Source organism: Dermacentor andersoni, chromosome 1, assembly GCF_023375885.2.
Source record: "Dermacentor andersoni chromosome 1, qqDerAnde1_hic_scaffold, whole genome shotgun sequence".
Taxonomy (NCBI): domain Eukaryota; kingdom Metazoa; phylum Arthropoda; class Arachnida; order Ixodida; family Ixodidae; genus Dermacentor; species Dermacentor andersoni.
The window spans coordinates 174,684,824-174,706,101 of NC_092814.1; the positions used below are offsets into that span (position 1 = coordinate 174,684,824).

General features: G+C 46.7%; 1 protein-coding gene across 1 annotated transcript in view; it reads right to left on the reverse strand.

Annotated features, from left to right (window-relative positions):
- The window catches only part of LOC126547188 (luciferin 4-monooxygenase-like), a 73,867-nt gene extending 64,326 nt beyond the window's left edge, over positions 1-9,541 (reverse strand). The window contains exons 1-3 of the mRNA XM_050195079.3: positions 9,368-9,541; positions 7,395-7,571; positions 5,016-5,223 (exon numbers count right to left, since the gene is read on the reverse strand). Of these exons, the coding sequence (XP_050051036.2) occupies positions 5,016-5,223; positions 7,395-7,562 (376 nt within the window). The 5' untranslated portion in view covers positions 7,563-7,571; positions 9,368-9,541. The remainder of the gene's footprint in view (positions 1-5,015; positions 5,224-7,394; positions 7,572-9,367) is intronic.
- Between the last annotated feature and the right edge of the window lie 11,737 nt (positions 9,542-21,278).

Below are 21,278 nucleotides of genomic sequence, written 5' to 3' on the forward strand. Positions count from 1 at the left end.
TGTCTGTAGTCGCGAGCACGTGTGTGTCACAAGCGCGAGGGCATCTGCTTGCTATGCTTGTTCTGGGCGCCTTCAGTTAATCAAGCGCGGCATAAAATTGTTCGTCGTTGCTAATCGACTACTACAAAGTATGAAACGAGTTATCGACGACGCGTAATGGCAGGTAAGTGAACGTCTCAGGCTTTGAGCCCTTAAGGGCAGCCGAGTCCTGCGCTCGGCGCCTGTAATGAAAATACGCTTGAATATAATAAAAAAAGAAGAAACTCGGCCATCTTGAAGAACAAATTAGATTTGTTTTATAGCAACCCGTTCGTTGCTAACAGTTCACGGCGTGCCTTTTCTCGTTACACACACTGCACAGGCAGTCCGCTGCCCCTCTTCAATTGCAATAACAACATGCAGCTTCGTGAAAGCAAATGCCGCCACTAAGCCACAGTTCCATCTTTACACTTCGCTGAATTTGAGGTCGTCAGTTCGATCCTGGCGGCAGCGACAACATTCAGATGGGGGTGGAATTCATGCACCGTGCATTGAGTGCACGTTAAAGAAGCCCAGGTTGTCAAAATTAATTCGGAGCCTCCTTCACCACAGTGTCTCTCATAGCCTCAGTGTTTCTTCGGGACGTTAAACCCAATCGATCAATCAATCAATTAACCAATCAATGATTTTTACACTTTCCTTGCGGCGACACACATCTGGGGCTGTATTCACAGAGCTTTTGGTTCGTAAGTACTATTTTCCATTGTCTGGCAGCCTTCGCTAAAACGTGTCCAATATAAGGGTTGGCTGGAATTCTCTCTGACGAACAATTCGAGCGTAATGGAGAGAAAGGAAAAAAAAAGTTAAATTCTGCAGTTTACGTGCCAAAACCACGGTCTGATTATGAGGTACGACGTAATGAAGGAGTCCGGATGAATTTTGACAAACTATGGTACTTTAACGTGCACCCAATGCATGGTACACGGGCGTACTTTACATGCGTAGCGTGTGTAAGTAACGAAATAACCATTAAGCATTTTTTTTTTTTTTCAGCGGGCATTGCGGTACCCATTCTGGGGGTAAATGAGCACGCAGTTGCTCTGCCCGAGGACTTGGGTTTTTCCAGGCAGAAAAAGTGCACGAACCGAGTGTCAAGACGTGCCCGTCGCAAATATTGATCGAGATGCTTCACAAACGTTTGCGGATCCGGCCAGTTTTATTCCTTCGTCGCCTCTACGTAAACTATTTTCACTACTTGAATCATAAGTATTGCTGGTGGCTTCGGTATGAAAGTTATTTCTGCTTTCAGACGCTAAGACAGCGTCAACTGTGGATGCCGGTCGTTGAGTCATCTAGCGAATCGATTCGTGTAATTCAACTCGCGAATACGACACGTGTGTGTTTTTGCAAGGAACGTGGATCAATAACGCAAAAATTCGCAGATCAACGAGAGCGATGGCTGGATACATTTTGCTGTCCTGTGCTTGTGGGCATGGCAATGCCGGTGTTTTTTCAGCCCGCGGTCCGTTTGGCTTCGTGCTGTGCCTCTTCTTTGACGATGCGCATATTACGCTGCGAAGCCACCGTGTATATGCAGCTGTATTTTATGCTTCGTTGTAACACTATCACTTTGTACGACGCAACCACAAGTCTCGGTATACAGAATGCACTTCGAACGTTATCTGCAGGATTCCCCTGGGTTGTGGCGGCCAATACATATGACAGACTGCAGAGGTGATTTAATGAGAAGGCCAAAGAACAGGGTTTGAATGTGCGCAACAAAGTGGGATACTTTTTAGCTGAGCACTGTAAGCGACGCGGGTGTGTGGTGTGTGCCTGTATTCTATAGAGTAGTAGTAGTAATAAACTTTATTTAAAGCGATTGAAGTGAATCTTGCCCCAGCGGGAAGAAAGACCCACTAATTAAAGAAGGGAAGAGGTAAAACTGAGCATGAACTTGTCGAAGCCCTTTTCTTTTTATCTATGAAGCGGGAGATAGCTGCATCAGCAAGCCCGGTATTTTACTCAGTGACGCTGAGATCGAGTATCTCAATGGCTTCCTCTAGTTGTTGTTGTTGTTGTTGTTGTTGTTGTTGTTGTTGTTGTTGTTGTTGTTGTTGTTGTTGTTGTTGTTGTTGTTGTTGTTAGTTTCTGGCAGTCAAGCGTTTGAAGTGGTTTTTTTGAGCTCGCGCGACCATTAGAAATAGCACGGAATGGTTGTCTGCAAGGATAGATATGATTTTCGGAGGTTTTTGTCAAGTCACATTGTGTGTAGAAATGTTATTAGGCTCTGCGCACATCTAAAAGAGCAGTTAGCTGCAATAAAATTCAATTGTTAGTCGGCGCTTGTCTCGCGCACACTGTGTTCTTTGTGCCTGTCATTTCTTGCGCTGCGTTCTCTCCTGGGTAATTTTGTCCGCCTGGGTTTCTCTAGCATGCGCCGAAAGCACGGTGCACGAGCGTTTCTCTCATTCCCTCCAAAGCGGAACGCGGCCGGTAATCAAACCCGCGACCCCGTGTTCAGCATGTAGAACGCCGCAGAATGACGTCCTTGCTGTCTTTGATTATATTGACGGTTACACCTTAGAACGCAAAACCATCCCGTTCGAGAATGCGCCATCTCGCAAAAGACACTGTCATTGACGACTGAGCACTTCATAAGCGCGGCAGTCTGTTTTGCACTGAACTGAAATGACAGCGTGCGTAACTCTGAGCACGACGGTGCTCGCCGGCGAGAGCGAGTGACAGAGCCCTGCGTTCAGCGGGCTGGCCACATGCCCGAAGAGAGGGCGGCTGTTGTGGCAGCGGAGGAGAAAGGGGCAAGGCGAAGTGGGCTCCCAGAAAACAGTTAGTGGAATGTTCCCAAAAATCATTAGGGGAAAATTACAGACGCAGAGATTTCCAAAGAGCGGTTATAAAATTTCACGAGGGTGGCCACATTCAGTCGCCTAGCTCATCGTCATCATCAGTTTCAATACGTACAACATCAACGGCTGCGGAACTTGCAGCTATTCGCGTTGCGCTTCGTCGCGTCATGCAGCCACGAACAACCTCGAAGATGGTCGATATTCAACGACTCGAAGGCAGCACTGCAATCTTCGCTATAAGACCTGCGACGCGGGCAACGCGAACCATTTGGGAAGCAGGAGGGGGTATTTTGTAAGTGTCCACTTAGTGGACATGTCTATTGAGGTCTGCTGCTGAAGTTCTGAATGGCTGAGCCTGACTAGATGTACACGTCAGTTGGAGACTGGCGGCCCCATTCAATCAGCACGTCAGCAGCAGGCGAAATGGACATATCCACTAGATGAGCAATTACAGAATACACTCCTCCCCCCCCCCCCCCGCCTTGTATCCGAGATTAGATAACTTATCCACACCTTGGCCGAGAAAGGACACTATGCGACATTTCAGTGCCTTTCAAGTCACTGTGGCGTCATGGGTAAAGAGCACGCGGATAACACTGCTTGGTCAGCTCGTGAAGACGGCAAAGAGAAATCGATACACCTATCAAGGTCATATGCCGCTAGAAACCTTAGAGCACGTGATATCTCGTGCAAGCACTCCATGTGGAACACCCCAAGTTTTCAAAACTGGCTGCACCACCTGAACTCTTCACTCCACCTTCGCATCGCAACTGGACTCTGCCGACTGGAGGCCGCTCTGCTTTGTCGGTTATGGCTAGGAGTGGCTTTTACGAACCATTTTGGATTTTGCATCGAAATGGCCGACAACGCCTGGTGTGATGACTATGGCCGCGAGGAGATCCTTCAGCACGTCCTGTGTGACCGCCCTCGCTACATCGCACCGCGACGCTCGCTCGCAATTGCGCTAGTTCGCTTTGGTCAAATACGTACATTATCAGACCAAACCATTTTGGAATACCGACCTCATCGCAGCTGAGGGCGACGAAGGCACTGCTACAGTTTTTAAAGACAACAGAGATGCACAAGTGGTTGTAGCCTGAATTGGTATTTCGTTGAGCGACAAGTGATCCAGTGCTGTGATATTGTGCGGCGATAGGGACCGATTGTGATTATGTGCCTGCTCTCTCTCTCTCTCTCTTACCTCTTTACTTCCCGTGTTCCCCAGTGTAGGGTAGCAAACTGGATTTTCCCTTCTGGTTAGCCTGCCTTCCTTTGTCCTTTTTTTCTCTCTCTCTCTCTCTCTCTGCTGGGATGGTCGTATCTTTTTTTTTTAATAGAGCATAGAATAATACAGTAACAGTCTTGCTCAAAGTATCAGTCAACAACGTCAGTTCTTTGGTGGAAGTTACATTATTTATGTGATTTTGTGTTTATATTATTTATTTATGATAGGCGGCATTGCAGGGCCCCTCACCATTATCCATAACGTATGATCTAAGAAAGTTTCAGTACCAAGTGTGCATATATTTTGTAGTAACTACATTGCACCCTCACGTGTTTACCAGGATGCCTCTATTACAAACCAGGAAAATATAATTACCTTGAAGAAAAAGAAATGTTTATTTCACCGTTCCCTTGCATTGACCCTTCGCTTGAGAAATAAAAAGGGCATTTTTACGATTTACCGGGAGGATAAACTTGTTTTTGCAGTTTATGGAAACATGTGAGTGTGACCACATTAGTGGCGGCTAAAAATTTACATACATACCACTCAAACTTGATTACTTTCTAAAGCTGAGCAATCTTACTCGCCAAGAAAGAGAATGTCCCATGAATAAAATGATTGGTTACACAATGTTGCCTCATTTTTATGCTGTTTCACGAAATGTTTTATCACGCAGTGGGACAGGATAATTTAGTTAATATATGAGAGACACCATCAATTACACCTAAGCCTGAAAAGGCATAAAAGGTGCACTTCGTGTTAGAATTCAGTGAAGAAATCTGATAACGCGCAAAACAGTCTTGTAAACGACGTACGCGCCAAGCTTTCAAGCAGGAAGACCATAACGACCTTGCCTGGTCTTTCCACTGAAAGGCTGGCGCGAACTCTAATGCAATAAATGTTCATTGCAGGCTAAAGCACGGCGGCCGCGCTGTGAAACTTACGAACTGTGAGTGAAGCCTTGGCCATAATGATCACTCCATTGATGCTCGCTATTCCCAAGAATGTTGGCCACATCATGACGTGATTGGAGCAGTGGAAGCAGACCTTGGCGCCGGGCGTCAGCCCTCGTTGCCGGAACGCCGATGCCATGGCGGCCGCCTGTTCCCACAGGTCTTGGTAGCTCGTTGACACCCCTGTCACGGCATCGATCTGTGTCGCATGGTGCATCGCTCTGAATCAGATCTCCCACAATACTCAATCTGCACCAAAAACATGGCATCCCCTCTCAAGACATACTTGACATGGAACGTGCAGCCGCAGACATTTAAAAAATATATGCAGATCAAACGCGCATTTTGGAATCTATGTGAAACGAAGCTTCCGTGAAGCGGTTAATTAAATGCTATCAAACTTATCATCGTCTGCAACGTGTTTTGCAGCGTAGCTATCACGTGCCTGCTCGGCAAATAAGTAAGACACGAAAACCCCCACCACGCGACTCACGTGATCCACGCGACCGAGGATTAAACCATCTCTGGCACCGGCCCACTTTTCATCACGCCATCTCCGGCATCAGCCCATTTTACTATTGCTGCTTATTCTTGGCCTACACTCCCAGGGTGCCCTCTATCCTCTGACTTGCAAGGCGCCACGGCCATATGGACCTGCCCTCAGCTCTTGAGAAATGGCCGGAGCAAGACCGGCAGGTCGTCGTCATGCCGCAGTCACTGGTTGATGCACTTCGGGTGCTTTTTACTATGCTACAGACACCGTCAGCTCGAAGGGTCTTGCAATAAGTACTGGACGCCCCACATCCAGTGCTTGCATGCTTTCAGTAGGCACCATAGCTTTTCGTAAACGGAGGTCCTTGAACCATGTCCATGCGCGTCGCTGGCGCAGAAAGCGACAAGAGCAGTCCTGCAGTAGCCTAAGTCGACAAGTCTCTGCGACTATTGGACTTGCTGCGCAGCATCCCGTAGAGTGCTATTTTATATATATTTTTATAGTGCTCTATCTATCCCTGCCTTCCTCTCTTTTAGTCGCTTAGCGGCTATGGTGTTGCGCTACTAAGCACGAGGTCGCGGGATCAAATCCCGGCCGCGGCGGCCGCATTTAGGTGGGGGCGAAAAGCAAGAACGCCTGTGTCCGGTGCATTGGGGGAACATTAAAGGTTCCCAGCTTGTCAAAATTAATTCGGAGTCCCCCACTATGGCGTGCCTCACAACCAGATCGTGGTTGCACGTGAAACCCCAGAATTCAATTCTCTCCTTCAGTCGCTTTCCCCAGTGCGCGATAGCAAACTGGACGTGCGTCTGGTTAACATCCCTGCCTTTCCTCTCTCTCTCTCCAGGACCGGCCCCACTTACTCAGCAAGAAAGCCGGCTGATCAGACGCGCCGAACGCCGGAAAGGAAGACAGAAAGCTTCGCTTTAATAAATGCATTATACTTGAAGGCGTACATTTGTTGCACTTAGAAAACTTAGGTACCTTCGTTTTTTTTTTTTCACAGCGTAATTTCAGGGAGAACACAGCGGGCAACCGGAACATCAGTAGGGGCAGTCAAACGGGGCTACGTAAAGTTCAACCATTGTATGATTGCTGTCTTGCGTGTGATTTATTCAGCAAGAGAGCAGCACCCAACAGGGGGCAGCAGCAGCTACGGTCAGCGAAGTCCGGGAGTGTTCGCCAAGAAAGCTTCGCGTTAAGAAGTGATGGTCTTCTGAGGCCCACACAGGTCTCTTGTTCACAATGGCGATGAGAAATAAGAGTGGTATAGTTCGTGTGATGACGGAGAACGTGCAGTTCTAATGTCGAGCGCACTCTCCGTGTCCGATCCATCATAGTCTGTTCGTTTCTGCTGCGGATGGGGATTAGGTATCTAGGGATTTAATAGTAAGCGTGTTCAAAGAACTTAGAAAAGACGACTGGTTCGGAGTCTCAGTCGATTATCGTTTTTCAGATAGTGCGCGTCCTTTCGCAAAATCGTTTCTGTGTTGCTTTACTAGTCGCTTGAAATTTTCCGGGTCACCTATTAATTCATTTTCGCAGTGTTCTCGCGGAATGTTGAAGATGTCAACTGGGTAACTTACCGCATCACAAGACCCAAGAACCTTCATGCGTAACAGTCGGGTATGCACTTTGCCTGATCAGATATACAAGCAAATTGAGCTGAACAACGCAGCGTTCGTCTGCATGCGCGTGCTATATTGAGTGAACATATACTGACAGCGTCTGCTTGGTCTCGGATGTTTGTGTCTGGATTAACAAGCTAGCCGCGAGCTTTAGAGGAAACTTATCCGCGTTAACCTCCCTGCTTTTCCTCTCTTCTATTTCTCTCTATCCGCGCGTATTGAGTCAAAATAGAATAATAGAGTGCCTACAAAGGCCGCCTTGGGTCCGTGGCGGCGGAAGACGGGCTCGAAGTATTCCGTCAGAAGCACGAGGGGCACCTTGAGGTCCACGTTGCTCGAACGCAGGACGAGGCCGTCACCGAAGATCACCTTCGGTGGGGGGCCCACATCTCGAACAGTGCAGCAGCCCCACGGCATGGTTCACCGCTCAAGAAGAGGAAAGAAATATGCAAATGCTTGAACGAGCTACACAACATTGCGCAAGACAAGGAGAGCGCACGGACGATTTAGTTCAGCGTGCTAACGCTTTCACCTGTGATTCGTGAGGATAAGAAACGATGTCTCAGCGCATGCACTTGCCGAGTCTGAGCGGAAACGCATTTGCGAAGTGCTGACCACATGGACACTCAAGCCACACAGACATGAGTACTGTGTCCCTTCGACCCACAAGGCGCTATCACATTTTGCGTCATTTTATCGTTCCAGCTCTTAAATGAGTTACGTGCCGTGCGATGAATGTCCTTATTGCAAAGCATAAACAACATTTAGCTGTACTCCAACCTACCACATGCGAAATACATGATGAAGCTTGTGCATGGCAGTAGGACAAAGGCAACCGCGCTCACGGGCATATTTTGAAACGTTCTAGAGCCATCAGGGATGCTAAACGAAAGAATGTATACTTACTATGGACTCCTAAGCTTTCTTACCTAAAAGACTAGCCTCACGGCGCCTCGAGGAGAATGAAACTGGTGCAATTATCTGACTCTATAATTATTATAGACACGCTATAATTATTATAGACATGGGGGGAGGGGGGGCATTGCAACGACATCCCTCGCGTGGGCTCCTCAATAGGAGGCCACGTGTAATATATACAGGGTGCCCCACGTAACTTGCGCCAAACATTAATAATGTGCGAATGCCACGTAGCTGGACAGAACCAAGGTAATGTTGTTTGCCGTCGCTTGGAGATACTCAAATTATTTTTTCATTCCGCCTAATTAGATAGTTAGTCTTAATAAATTAATCAACTTCTCGCATATTATAATTAGATTAAAAGTGTCAATGAAAAAATTGTAGAGCGACATGAAAAGCTCCCGATACAGCTTTCTGGTGCTCAATATACGTGCTACATAAAACTGTTTTTCCGAGCATGAGGGAAGCCCACGAATACACGAAAAATTTCCGCGCGACTGGCCACTCAAGGCACATGGCGTGTATTCGCGGGCTTCTCTTACGCTCGGAAAAACACCTTTATCTAGCACGTATATTGAGCAACAGAAAGATGTATCGGGAGTTTTTTCATGTCGCTCTACAATTTTCTCAGTGACACGTTTCATCTAACTATAGTATGTGAGAAGATAATTAATTAATCAAGACTAATTATCTACTTGGGCGGAATGAAAAGAATAATAGTTTGAATATCTCGAAGCGACGGCCAATATTACCTTGGTTCTGTCCAGTTACGTGGAATTCGCATAATTTTAAACTCTGGCTAAAGTTAGCTGGGACACCCGGTATATTTCTGTCAGCAGTCAGGTGAAATCTGTCACATTTCATTCTTGGACCACGTGCAAGATATAACTCTCCTGCATCAACGATATCTAACATAATTGGTCAAGAATTAGGCGCATTAGGCGCAGCGCATATCGCATATCGCAAGCTCAGATACAGGGAAGGTGAGGGTGTGCCGACAAAGCGCTGCCAGGTTTTCTTTTAATTGCTGCCATAATGGATACAAGGCTGCATTTTTACGATTCCCTAGTTCTCTTCAAGGGGGCTTCTTGGCAGGGGAATCCAGCGCGTTAAATGAAAAGCACTTTGGCCGTTACGCCAGGAAGTGGTGGGACAAGAAGGAAAGCGGAGACCGCCTGAAAGAGGGCGCGTCCTGCGTCGAGACATCGCAGACATGTGCTCGCCACATTCCCGCGTTTGCGCCCCACGGCCAGGTATCGAACGAGACTTCCGATTCCCATGCGGTGTTCACCGAGAGCACGTACCTCGCCAGGAAACAACGGAGGCCACGTGAGCGGCCGCGCCAACAGAGGAGCGTTCGGCGCGGAGACCGTCCCCTCGGAAGCTAGCGCGTTGCCACAAGACGACAGCGACGGGCGAAGCGCCGAACTCCGGCAGCATTATCGAACATGCCGAAGCTTGTCGCTGCCTGGTTTCTGGCCCACTGTAGGGCGAGCGGCGGTGGAACCCACTTTAAGTGCCCCCGCCAACCGAAAGGCTATCGACCGCAGCCGCTATTTGGAAACTCGATTAATCGTTTCGCCTCTTCATCAGACAGGCGGGGGAGGGGAAGCGGAGGGACGCCTGGACTTCTGGGCCGACGTCGGCGCACACACGCGCGCGCATCAGGTCACAGGCGGGGGTCGGACGTCCAACGCGCCGCCAGGGGTCGCCATGGAGGCCAAGGCGCTACAAGGCGCTTCGAGGAGCATGGGCGACGGTTCGTAGTGCGTGCGTCGCGGGGAGTTCAATACGGCCTCGAGAATAAGCAAGACCGGAACAACCAGCGATAACAAGCTGCTTAGGAAAAAAGATACTGCACAACAGAGACAAGGACGAGAAGGTAAAGATACGGACTAGCGCAAACAAGTTTTATTGCGTCACGAGCTGGACGCTCGGGTATCGCCCGGGTTCGCGCATTTGACGCACTAAAGCCTCCATTTTACTCACTCGCGTCAGCAATACCGTGTCCCTCCCTGTTTTGTGTTTTATTTTCAGAATTTCGAGCTGCATGTTATAATTATCCACAGAACGCTGAAAAATACGGCCGACACTCCCTTAAGGGGAATTATCGTGGTGCGAAGCATTATACAGTGGCTCCTTATTTGTGCGCTTGCTTCTCTTCCCCCGTTAGAATACGGTAGCGCCGCCCATCCCTGGCTGTTCTGGCGCGTGGCGCAGAAGCAACGCTCGCCTTCTTTGGTCGAGGCATGTTTGCCGTTGTCGCAGAGGCAGCTGCGGAGCGGTGCCAGGCGTCCAATCATTGCACCAATGAGTGCGCGCTACTTGCGCGGTAGCTCCGTCTCGAGCCAATCCCTCCTAGCTGTCTAGGAGGTGTTGCTCTAGCGCGTGAAGGGGGCGGAGCTTCGCACTTGGTTGCGGGTGATGGGGCCTTCGTGCCTAGAGGCCCCAGTACACCCAAGGTATCGTGTGGTCACGTGACTCATAATATAAGTGTTTATCGGCTATTTTCAAACTCCTAGGTTGACGTGTCACTTCACACTCCTCGCAATACCGAGGGATTAAGTTTAATATTAGATTTCACCAAGTAACTACTGGATGTATCTTCATGAATTTTCAGTATTATAGACATATTTAGGCATAGTTAGGTTAGGCTGTAGCATTATATTGCCGAATAAGGTGAACCAAAAGAAAATTAGGTGATCTTGCGCGACCTTCCTGAGAGCTTCCTAGTGAAGAGCCGAATGGCAACGTGTGGTGCAGCGCGACGACGTCGGTATTGCACAGTTGAGAGACCCCAAGGTAAGCGGAATCATGCACACTGCTCCTGAAAGTACACTATACTAGCCGCGAAAAAGCAATAGCTTTTCGCAAGGCCCCTCCATTTATGCGGCTCCACTCGTTTGCTGCATTCGTCGACCAGTTGAGCCGGCTTCGGAATGCTCCATTTAACTGCGTGCGTCTTTTCCGTCAGCATTATGCGCAGGTGTGCGAACGCCACTTTAAATCCGAATATCTGCGAACAACCTCGTTGTACGCGGACGTCGATGGGCGAACTATTTGAGGCGCCTATGAGATTGACACGGTTGAGACCGGACGCTTTGCCAACTACTTTTGCTGACTGTCAAGCCTATGTCTCCTATAAGCGGAGTGTATGTGTGCGTGTTTATTTATTTATTTTTTGCCACGAACAAGTGCTTATCAGTGACTATGAAATAACAAGTCAACGTGAACCAAGCCTGTTGTACACGTGCATATTTTTGTTGGAAAGAAAAAATTTTATTAAGTGCCTGACTGTGAAGTTATAAGATAGTGTGCGTAATAGGTGAAGTCAGGGGGCAACTACCTAACCTATGTTTGTATAAATAAATAATAAACTTCACATTTCTGGTGTCAGTCAACTCTGTTGGTAGCTTTCTTCGGCGACAGTGCACGAAGCCAAACCTGGTGCTGTTCCGCAATAAAATGTCTTTTTGCTTTTTGTTTACTGCGTTTAAAATTCCTTTACAAATTTACTGGCTGCTACCAGAATTGTTGGTGGCAATGTTCAACGCAATCCTGCCACAACGCACGAAGAAAACACGCATCTCCGCCGGTCGAGGCGGCGTGGAGTCCGCATACGTCACAGGTGCGTCCCGGAGACAATCGCAACGAAGCCCATTTATGACGAAGTGGAGCCGGTGTTGCCGCTGTGTTTTGTTCACACGGGACGTCGTCGAACAAGTGCCTTCAAAGCCGCCTTGGAAAGAGTAAAACGGCGAATTCGTTAATGGAAACGCGTTCACAAATCAACGATGTCACCAAACGCGCGCGTGAATAAAAGCGCCAGTTAGCGCTGCACCGCCAATGCAAATACGCTGGGCACGTCGACGAACTGTCCCTTCCGCTGCAGTGTTTTCGCAACCTGAAATTCCCTAATAACCTGATTGGAAACATAACAGAGTTAGTCTTACCAGTTCACTTCTGAGCATCTTTCTTTCGAATGTTACGGAAGGGTGAAGCCGCAAGGTGCGTCTGGAAGTACAGCAGCACCGGCAAAAGTTGGATGAGCGCTGGCGGCGAAGCCGGGTTTCGTCCTTTGAGGCGTAGACACTGCACTGCCACGGCGCAAAAGAGGAGAAAATTAAACTGAGTGCATCACGCGCAGACTAAAAGGCACGCAGCCGGGAAACAAACAAAGCACTCGGCGTGGTAAGTATATATGCTCAGACAGCGTTAAGGTTCACGTTCAAGCTTATCGGTTGTTATTGCATGTACAAAAAAAAAAAACGGGCTTACATATTATACACAGCATCAGGAGGTCCCAGAGTACGAAACTGCCAGAGGGGACCTCCTAGCATTAGTAGGTACAAAAGAGTGCATTAGGGCAGCAAGAACTAACAGGGCGAAAAAAAAAAAGGCGTCGAGAAATATCATCTGTAGGGAACAAGTCATAAAATAGAAAACTGTTTCATATGCGTTTAAACAGTGTTGTACAATAATGTCACGATAAATACTTATAAGCAGGAATGTCTATGAAAAAGAAAAAAAAAACACAATATCACTACCTTACACATTGCTAACAACGAAAAATACAACTTGTTTTACAAAAATATGAAGCCTAACAATACTGTAGTAAAATTAATGCAGAAGAAAAAAAAGAAAAGTGAATGTAATAATTATGAAAATGTATTTATGACAACTGAAAAGACGGTTACTTACAATATTTTTTTTTATGTTTTGTTTAAGAAACTGCAATGAAAGAGATGACCTAATATTAACAGAGATGCGATTTCGAAGCGCAATACCATACAAGCGAAGTGTAAATTTTCCATATTTAGATGTGATTTTAGGTAAGAGAAGCTTATTGCGCTCTGAAAACCTAGTATTATTTTTTTGAGGAGGTTATCAAAAGGAAGGCTGCCTAACGATATTTCATGATGAAATAGACGAAATGTGATAAGTTATGATAGAACAGCTGTTCAATGGGTAAAATGCGAATATATTGATTGATAGGTAAAGAATGGCAACGACATGAGCTAAAAGCCACTCATTATATTGCCTGGTTTTGAAGGCGTTCAAGTGGTTTGAGATTAATGGCATATATATTACCCCATGAACAGAAATAGTATGATAAATGGCTACTAATGTAAGCATGATACAACGAGTTAATAACATGAGGCTGAAAAGATGCACGTGTTTTAATGATAATGCGCATGACAAATGACACTTTTTTTTTTATTAGCGAGTTGGCATGGCTATTGCATTTTTGTCGAGAGTAACTACCATGAATTTAACGGTATGAGATGTCGGTATAACATAATTATTTAACGATACAGTTACGGAAGAAGTAATCACAGTTTGTGGGTTATGACATATTAGAAACGTTTTTTTAAACGATTGATTTGAAGTTGAATATCTGTGGAATACACATTCTTAAGATCAGTGTTAAGTGCCTTGAAGCGCGGTAAGCGATTTCTGCTATGAATAAATAGTTGTGTCACCAGCATATAACAAACAGAAGTGGTAAGTACATTAGGCAGATCATTTACAAATAGTAAGAACAACAATGGACCTAGCTTAGAGAGTTAGGGAACGCCACTCTTAATTAATTTAGTAGAAGAGAACTGTCCATTAAAACGCATTACTTAAGGCCCTTAGACAAGTAATTACGAATAAGCTTTAAAGGTGGGCCAATAATGCCGAAAGACTCGAGCTTACACAGAATAATAGAATGATCTAGAGTGTTAAATGCTTTTTGTTAAATCAATGAATATGGTTTTGACAACTAACCCTTCGTCGATAAATTGTTTAATGTTATCTGAGAAGTTAATGCCAATCCCGTCGAATAACCATGCCTGAAACCAAACTGGAATGGGGAAAGAAGGTTAAATTTATATAGTAGTGCATTAGAAGACTGGAAATAAGTTTTTCAATAGCTTTACTAAAAATTGACAAAATGCAAATTTGACGGTATTTATTAATGTTGACACGATAACCTTTTTTGAACACAGGGGCTACTTTTCCACGTTTCAGCAAATCAGGAAATATACCTGTTCTAAAAATTTTGTTAGCGCTATCTGCAAAAACTAATGATATTTCTGCCGCAACAGTTTTATTTTAGAAGGATGGATAGAATCCAGGCCAGGTCTAGTAACTTTAGGGGGGAAAATTACGTTTAATACTGGACGAAGTAAAAATGACTGAGGGCTACGTGGGAGATGGCGTAGAACACTAGGCGATAGCGTATTCTAGCCAGCGGCAAAATGATCACAAAGCATTTGATATGTTAGTCTCATTAGTGCATTCCACACTGTTATAAATTATTTTTTAATGCCCGTGTCAGACTCAGTAATATTAAAAAACTGTTTAATAAGCTCCCAATTAAGCCTGGCATTCGTTCCGTTCTGAATTATCCGTATTTCATAATATATAGTCCCGTTTTGCACATCCAAGGATACCAGAAAGAATATTGCTATAATTCCTAAATCTAGTTCGCCAAGCCGCGTTGAAAGGCCGCAATTTCACCTTTTTGTGAAGATTGTTCTTATTTATTATAGAGCACAGCAACGCATTTGTAATCCATGGATTTCTAGGAGACGAGAATCGATGTTTAAAGTACACATGAGGTGCGATCTTGTACGCGTTCCAAAATAGAACGGAGGCGGTCCGTTCCACCGAACCGCACACGATTGGTCAATTTGAACCATGACAAATGCCATGACGTCAATTGTGACGTGATATCTGCTGTCAGTCATTCCGTGTCGTCTGCTATCGGACGAACGCAACGGAACGGACCGCCTATTTCGAGACGTAAAGAACGGACCGCCTCCGTTCGACTTTGGAACGCGTACAAGATCGCACCCATGAGATGGGCAGTCATCAATATATTTCGTTATTGTGGACAAAAATATCGAATATGCCCTCTCAGGACAGTTTTCTTGAAGAACGCTGTTCCAACATGTGCCTTGCACCTTCTGTATAAGTAAAGTTTTATTGCAAGAAGTTTTGGTATAATGGCGACACTGCGTACGTTTTCCGACACCTAGCAACAAGAGCAGAGGATAGTGGTCAGTAATGTAATTATCTATTACTCCTGATCACAATCAGAAGCTGACGAGCACAATGGATGATCTATCAAAGTGCAAAAACCAGAAGGATCACACCTTGTTGGAACATCGAATACAGAAGAGAAACCGTAGCTAAATAAGCAGTTGATATAATCAGAGCATGATTGACAGTTGGGATTAAGTATGTTTATGTTAATGTCACAACAAATGGTATGTACTTGTTTTCATTGGTTAAGACGCTGAGTATTTCTTCTACCTATGAATCAAAGTCCGAGTATGATGATGATGAGGAAGGATTAATGGGTGCCAGGATTACATTCCGGTTATTGAATGACAGGACATTGCGGTCAAACTCAAACCAGACAAACTCGCATAATAACTTGCGGAACGAAAGAGCATAACGACGAGTGTGCGCAATCGTCGAATTCCCAAAAATGGCAGATCTACCACTTCGCTGAACCCCACGGTAACCATATTACTGATATATCCTGGCAGTCCAAATAGATTGCCATCTACTGGTGTTATCCATGTTTCAGACAGGCATATTGCTGCATTATCTTCGTCGTGTCGAAATCCTCCATTGACACTCCCAACGAACCAGAACTTACTCGATGTTAATGTCGACGGTGTCCCTTTGACGGCGTTAATAGATACTGGAGCCCAGGTGTCCATAATAAGTTGTAACCTCCGTCGTCGACTGAGGAAGGTTCTCACGCCTCCTACTACTCGAGCCGTACGCGTGGCCGATGGCAGCACTGTTGACGTCACTGGAATGTGTACTTCCCGTATAAGTATCGCCGACCGCCACGTTCCTGTTCTTTTTACAGTGCTGACCAATTGTCCCCATGAGCTAATCCTCGGACTCGACTTTCTTACGGCGTATTCAGCTTTGATCGACTGTCCTGCCGGTACCCTTTGCCTCGAACTTCCTATACTCGCACATATTCGTGCCGAACTGCCGAAGAACTTTAGTACGACCGCCTTCGTCCGCCTGCCGCCTAAAGCCTTGGCTTTCGTCGATTTTCTATCATCTTTTCCTGTGCACGATGGTGATTACGTCGCCACACCTATTCCTGACGTCCTTTTGATGCGCAATATCACTGTGCCCCCCTCCGTCGTCACCGTCGCCGATAACCGGACATGACTCCCCGTCGTCAATTTTGACCTGACAAAGGAAGTTCTACTTCAAGGTATATCGGTTGCCACGCTGCGTGCTATCGGAGATGACCACGTCACGACTTTTTCAGTAGACGTCTGCTCAGATGCTTCACCATGTCCCCAGGATGCTATTTGCCCTGACGCAACATTTCATCTCATGATTGCTAATATTGCCTATTGCCTGAACAAGCAGCAGCTCTGTGTCGCCTTTTGGTTTCCTACCACGACATCTTCGACCTCGACAATCGCCAATTGGGCCAGACTTCAATTGTTAAGCATCACGTAAATACTGGCGATGCCAGTCATATTCAGCACCGGTCATATCGAGTTTCTGCTTCAGGGCGTAAGGTTATTCAAGATGAAGTGAACAAGGTGCTTGCCAAAGGCATTGTTGAACCTTCGCCGAGCCCTTGGGCGTCGCCCGTGGTGCTTGTTTAAAAGAAAGACGGCACATCGCGTTTCTGAGTGTATTATCGTCATCTAAACCGCGCTACCAAGAAAGATGTTTACCCCTTGCCTCGCATTCACGATGCCCTCGATTGTCTCCACGGTGCCAACTACTTTTCATCAATAGACCTTCGGTCTGGTTATTGGAAAATTTTGGTGGATGAAAAGGACCAAGAGAAGACCGCGTTCGTCACCCCTGGTGGTCTATATCAATTCAAAGTTATGCCATTCGGTCTACGCAACGCCCCAGCAAAGTTCGAACGTATGATGGACTCTTTGGTCAACATGCTTCTGCTATCTAGACGACGTTCTCGTACTTTCACCTACATTTGAGACATACCTTAAGCGCTTATCAGCTGTTCTTCAAGTCTTCCGCTAGGCTGGGCTCCAACTAAATTCACCGAAGCGTCGCTTCGGTTGTCGGCAGGTTACAGTGCTAGGCCACCTCGTCGACGCTTCCGGTATTCAACCAGATTCAGAGAAAATTCGTGCTGTCACGTCTTTTCCTGTGCCCCAGTTTGTCAAAGACGTCCGAAGTTTTGTAGGACTCTGCGCCTACTTCCGACGCTTCGTTAAAGACTCCGCAGCGATTGCCCGACCACTTACTGATCTTTTGAAGAAGGACGTGCCGTTTATGTGGGGCGCCGCTCAAACTGTCGCGTTTGCCCACCTCACAAACATTCTCACCACGCCACCTATACTGGCCCACTTTGACCCGTCCTCTCCTACAGAAGTGCGTACCGATGCCAGTGGTCACGGTATTGGAGCCGTCTTAGCCCAGCGCCAACAGGGTCAAGATTGTGTTTTCGCCTACGCTAGCCGCCTCCTCGCAGTAGCGGAGCGCAACTATTCGATTACAGATCATGAATGCCTGGCTCTCGTCTGGGCGGTTTCCAAATTCCGCCCGTACTTGTATGGCACGCACTTCTCTGTAGTCATGGACCACCACGCGCTCTGCTGGCTTTCCTTACTCAAGGATCCTACCGGCCGGCTTGGTCGCTGCAGGCTCTGCGGCTGCAAGAATATTACTATGCAGTAGTGTACAAGTCGGGCCGATTACATCAAAACGCAGACTGTTTATCACGCTATCCAGTGGACGAACCACCCGCCGACCCTGATCAAAATGCCGACGCTTGCGTTTTCTCCGTTTCTCAGCTGTTACACGTTGCCGACAAGCAACGCCGTGATGCCACCTTGCGCGCCATCATTGATGGCTTGGAATTTTCGCCTTCTGATTCGTCCCTTCACCTGTTTGTTCTCCGGGGTGGTGTATTATACCGCCACAATGTACGCCCCGAGGGTCCTGCCCTACTTCTCGTCATTCCTAAGCACCTCCGGTCAGCTGTTCTCCAAGAACTTCACGATTTACCAACGGCAGGTCACCTTGGCGTCTCCCGCACCTACGACCGGATTCTCCGACACATCTTTTGGCCAGGCCTTGTCCGCTCCATCCGGAAATACGTTGCGGCGTGTGAGAAATGCAGCGCCGAAAAGTACCATCGCCGCTCCCTGGCCGGGTGCCTTCAACCGCTCGACATTCCTTCGGAGCCGTTCTTTCGCGTTGGCCTGGACTTACTCGGCTCTTTCCCACTATCCACGTCTGGCAACAAGTGGGTCGCTGTGGCGACAGATTATGCCAAGCGCTACGCCATCACCAGAGCGCTTCCAACAAGCTGCGCCACAGATGTCTTCGATTTTCTTTTACGCGACGTGACTCTGCCGCATGGTGCTCCACACCAACTGCTCACAGACCTTGGTCGGACATTTCTTTCTAAAGTCATCGCCGACATTCTGCAGTCCTGCTCAACCAAGCAAGAGCTCACTACGTCTTACCATCCCCAGACTGATGGTCTCACGGAGCGTCTGAATCGCACCCTAACAGACATGCTTGCAAAGTACGTCTCGTCCGACCATACTGATTGGGACCTTGTCCTACCCTATGCCACTTTTGCATATAATTCTTCGTGTCACGACACTGCCGATTATTCCCCGTTCTTTCTGTTGTTCGGCCGATAACCCACATTGCCACTGGACGCACCCCTTCCATCCGCCGCAGCAGAGACCAGCGAGTATGCACTTGACGCCATCACCAGGTCAGCCCAAGCACGTGAAATTGCCCGCGCTCGCCTCCTGACCTCCCAAGAGAAGCAACGGTGTTTATACGATCGCCAGCACAGAGCCGTCCACTTTTCGCCTGGATCGCTGGTACTCCTGTGGTCCCCGACTCGCCACGTTGGCCTGTCAGAAAGACTCCTGTCTCGGTACACAGGGCCATATCGAGTGCTGCGAGCCGTGACTTCAGTTACGTACAAAATCGCCCCAGTCAGTACCAGTGCCTCTAATTCCACTGACGTTAATTGTGCATGTCGCACGCCTAAAGCCGTATTACTCTCCTGTTATCACCGATATTTAGACGCCCCGTGACGGTGCTTCTGCCGCCGGGGATAATGATACATGCATATTGCGTGTTTCTTGTGGACGCTGGACGCAGGCCCCCCGACGAAGATGACGAACGCTCTCTGGCTCTCGAGCTGCGGCTGGACTGGCAAGCGCTACAGTTATCCTTTGTAAATATCATTTGTAAATATACTTTGTAAATAGTCTCCAGTTCTTAATCCTTCGTTCACGCAACAATATTAAAGAAAACTTATGGTTAGGTATAGAAAGCAAGTTCAAAAGGCCATCATGATGCTTGCGGAGACTTCGAATATTGCAGTGAATGAATGAAAATTTAGGCAATTTGTCATATTTGTCACGTTTTCATATTATCACATGAAAACATGCCTCTATTCAGGGCGAGGACTTAATCCGGAAAAAAGGAAGAACAGGCGCACTGACTATGCAATGATGGCCAGATTGTTTACGGCCGAAATGCGATAAACGCGAGTATTTTCAGTCTTTCTGGCTTTGATTGCGTGGTCCAATGGCAGATGTGGTAAACTTATCCTTTTTAGCTTTGCTAATGAATTCCACTCGCTTCAATCTGGAACACAAACGCGCGATAATGTCTGTTCTTTTTTTTTTTTTAAGGGGGGGGGGTGCGTTACAGCCAGGCAATTTTCACCTTCAATGACGGGAATTATTTCTACTTATTCAGGTGAGAATACTGCTCGAGAGACATGACACGTTGAGACAGCTTCGCATTTTCATCTTTCAACAAGATATTGTCCTTCAATATAGTCTCATTCTGCACTTTCACAGACTGATATACCCATAAAATATGCTAAGACTTGCTTGCATTGATCTCTTTCGGCAAGTAGTGTTCCTATTTCTTTCGCTAGCTCAGCACACGACGGCCTACCCAAGCAAGCACAACAGACACTTGTGGCAACAGGGCGGCGGCAAAGATGGATTAGGAAATGCACAAGTTTATAGGGGAAAAACCTGTACGAAGTATCAGGACAAAATTAGTTGCTTTCTCACTGCTGCAACCTTTGGTGCCAAGTGACGGGCTAGCGCACAGAAACGTACCTTAGGGACTAGGAAGAGCCGCCAGTGATTGAGAATTATATTTGGGAAGGGTGCAACAGAGCAATATCGGAAAAAAAGGGGAGGGAGAGTCGGATTGCCCATCCACCAGGGAGACAAATGGAAAAGAGTAAATCCAAAATGTCAGCAGCATCTTTGGTTATCAGGTCAAATAAGTGGAAAGAAAACTTGGCGGGGCGTAACGTATTTGTGGACCGGAAATAATTGCACAGAGAAGAATCAAGAGGTAGTGGAATGCCTAAGTGCTGGTATTAAGGGTTTCGGGAATGATACCAAAATTATCCTATTAGGTGACATGAATGCCCACATACAGGATCTAGATGGCTATACCGACAACAAATGGAAGTTAATGCTAGATCTTTGTGAGCAACATAACCTCGTTATCGTGAATACAAGGCCTAAGTGTGATGGGCAGACCACGTGGGAAGTTGGAAACCGGCAATCAACCATTGATTACTGTCGTATGTCAGAAGGAATTCATGATAAGTTGAGAGAAATAGTCATTGACGAGGAAGGGTATAGCAGCATAGGGAGTGACCATAAACGCATCATTTTGAAAATGGGATATGCAGTTGAGAAAAAAAAACGAGAAGTGCAAAAATGCCAGCCCAAATTCGAACACTGAACAAATAACAAATATAGTCACAGGAGTCGAGAAACAACTTGGCAAATGGCCAAGCGAAGAGTGGGAATATAGTCAGCTTGTAAGTGTAATAGCGAGAGAAATAAGGGCAGAGAAAGAACATGCTCATTGGAAAAAAAAAAGGAAACCGAAAAGCTGGTGGAACAGGGAGATACGAGAAGCGATCGCCGAACGACAGAAAGCATCCCGAGAGCACAGGCAGGCAAAGAAGGCGCAGCTGCCGCAGGATGAAGTAGTCAGAAAATGGAAAATATACCGGGAGAAAAAATATATTGTTAAAAAACAGTGAACAGACAGTGTCACTACAGGGCCAAGAAATATCTCGGGTAAAAGAATATAAATACCTCGGTATATGGAAAAACGAAGGGAATAGATATATGAAAACACATGAAAAGACAATAATAGTAAAGGGGAACATAAATGCGACCA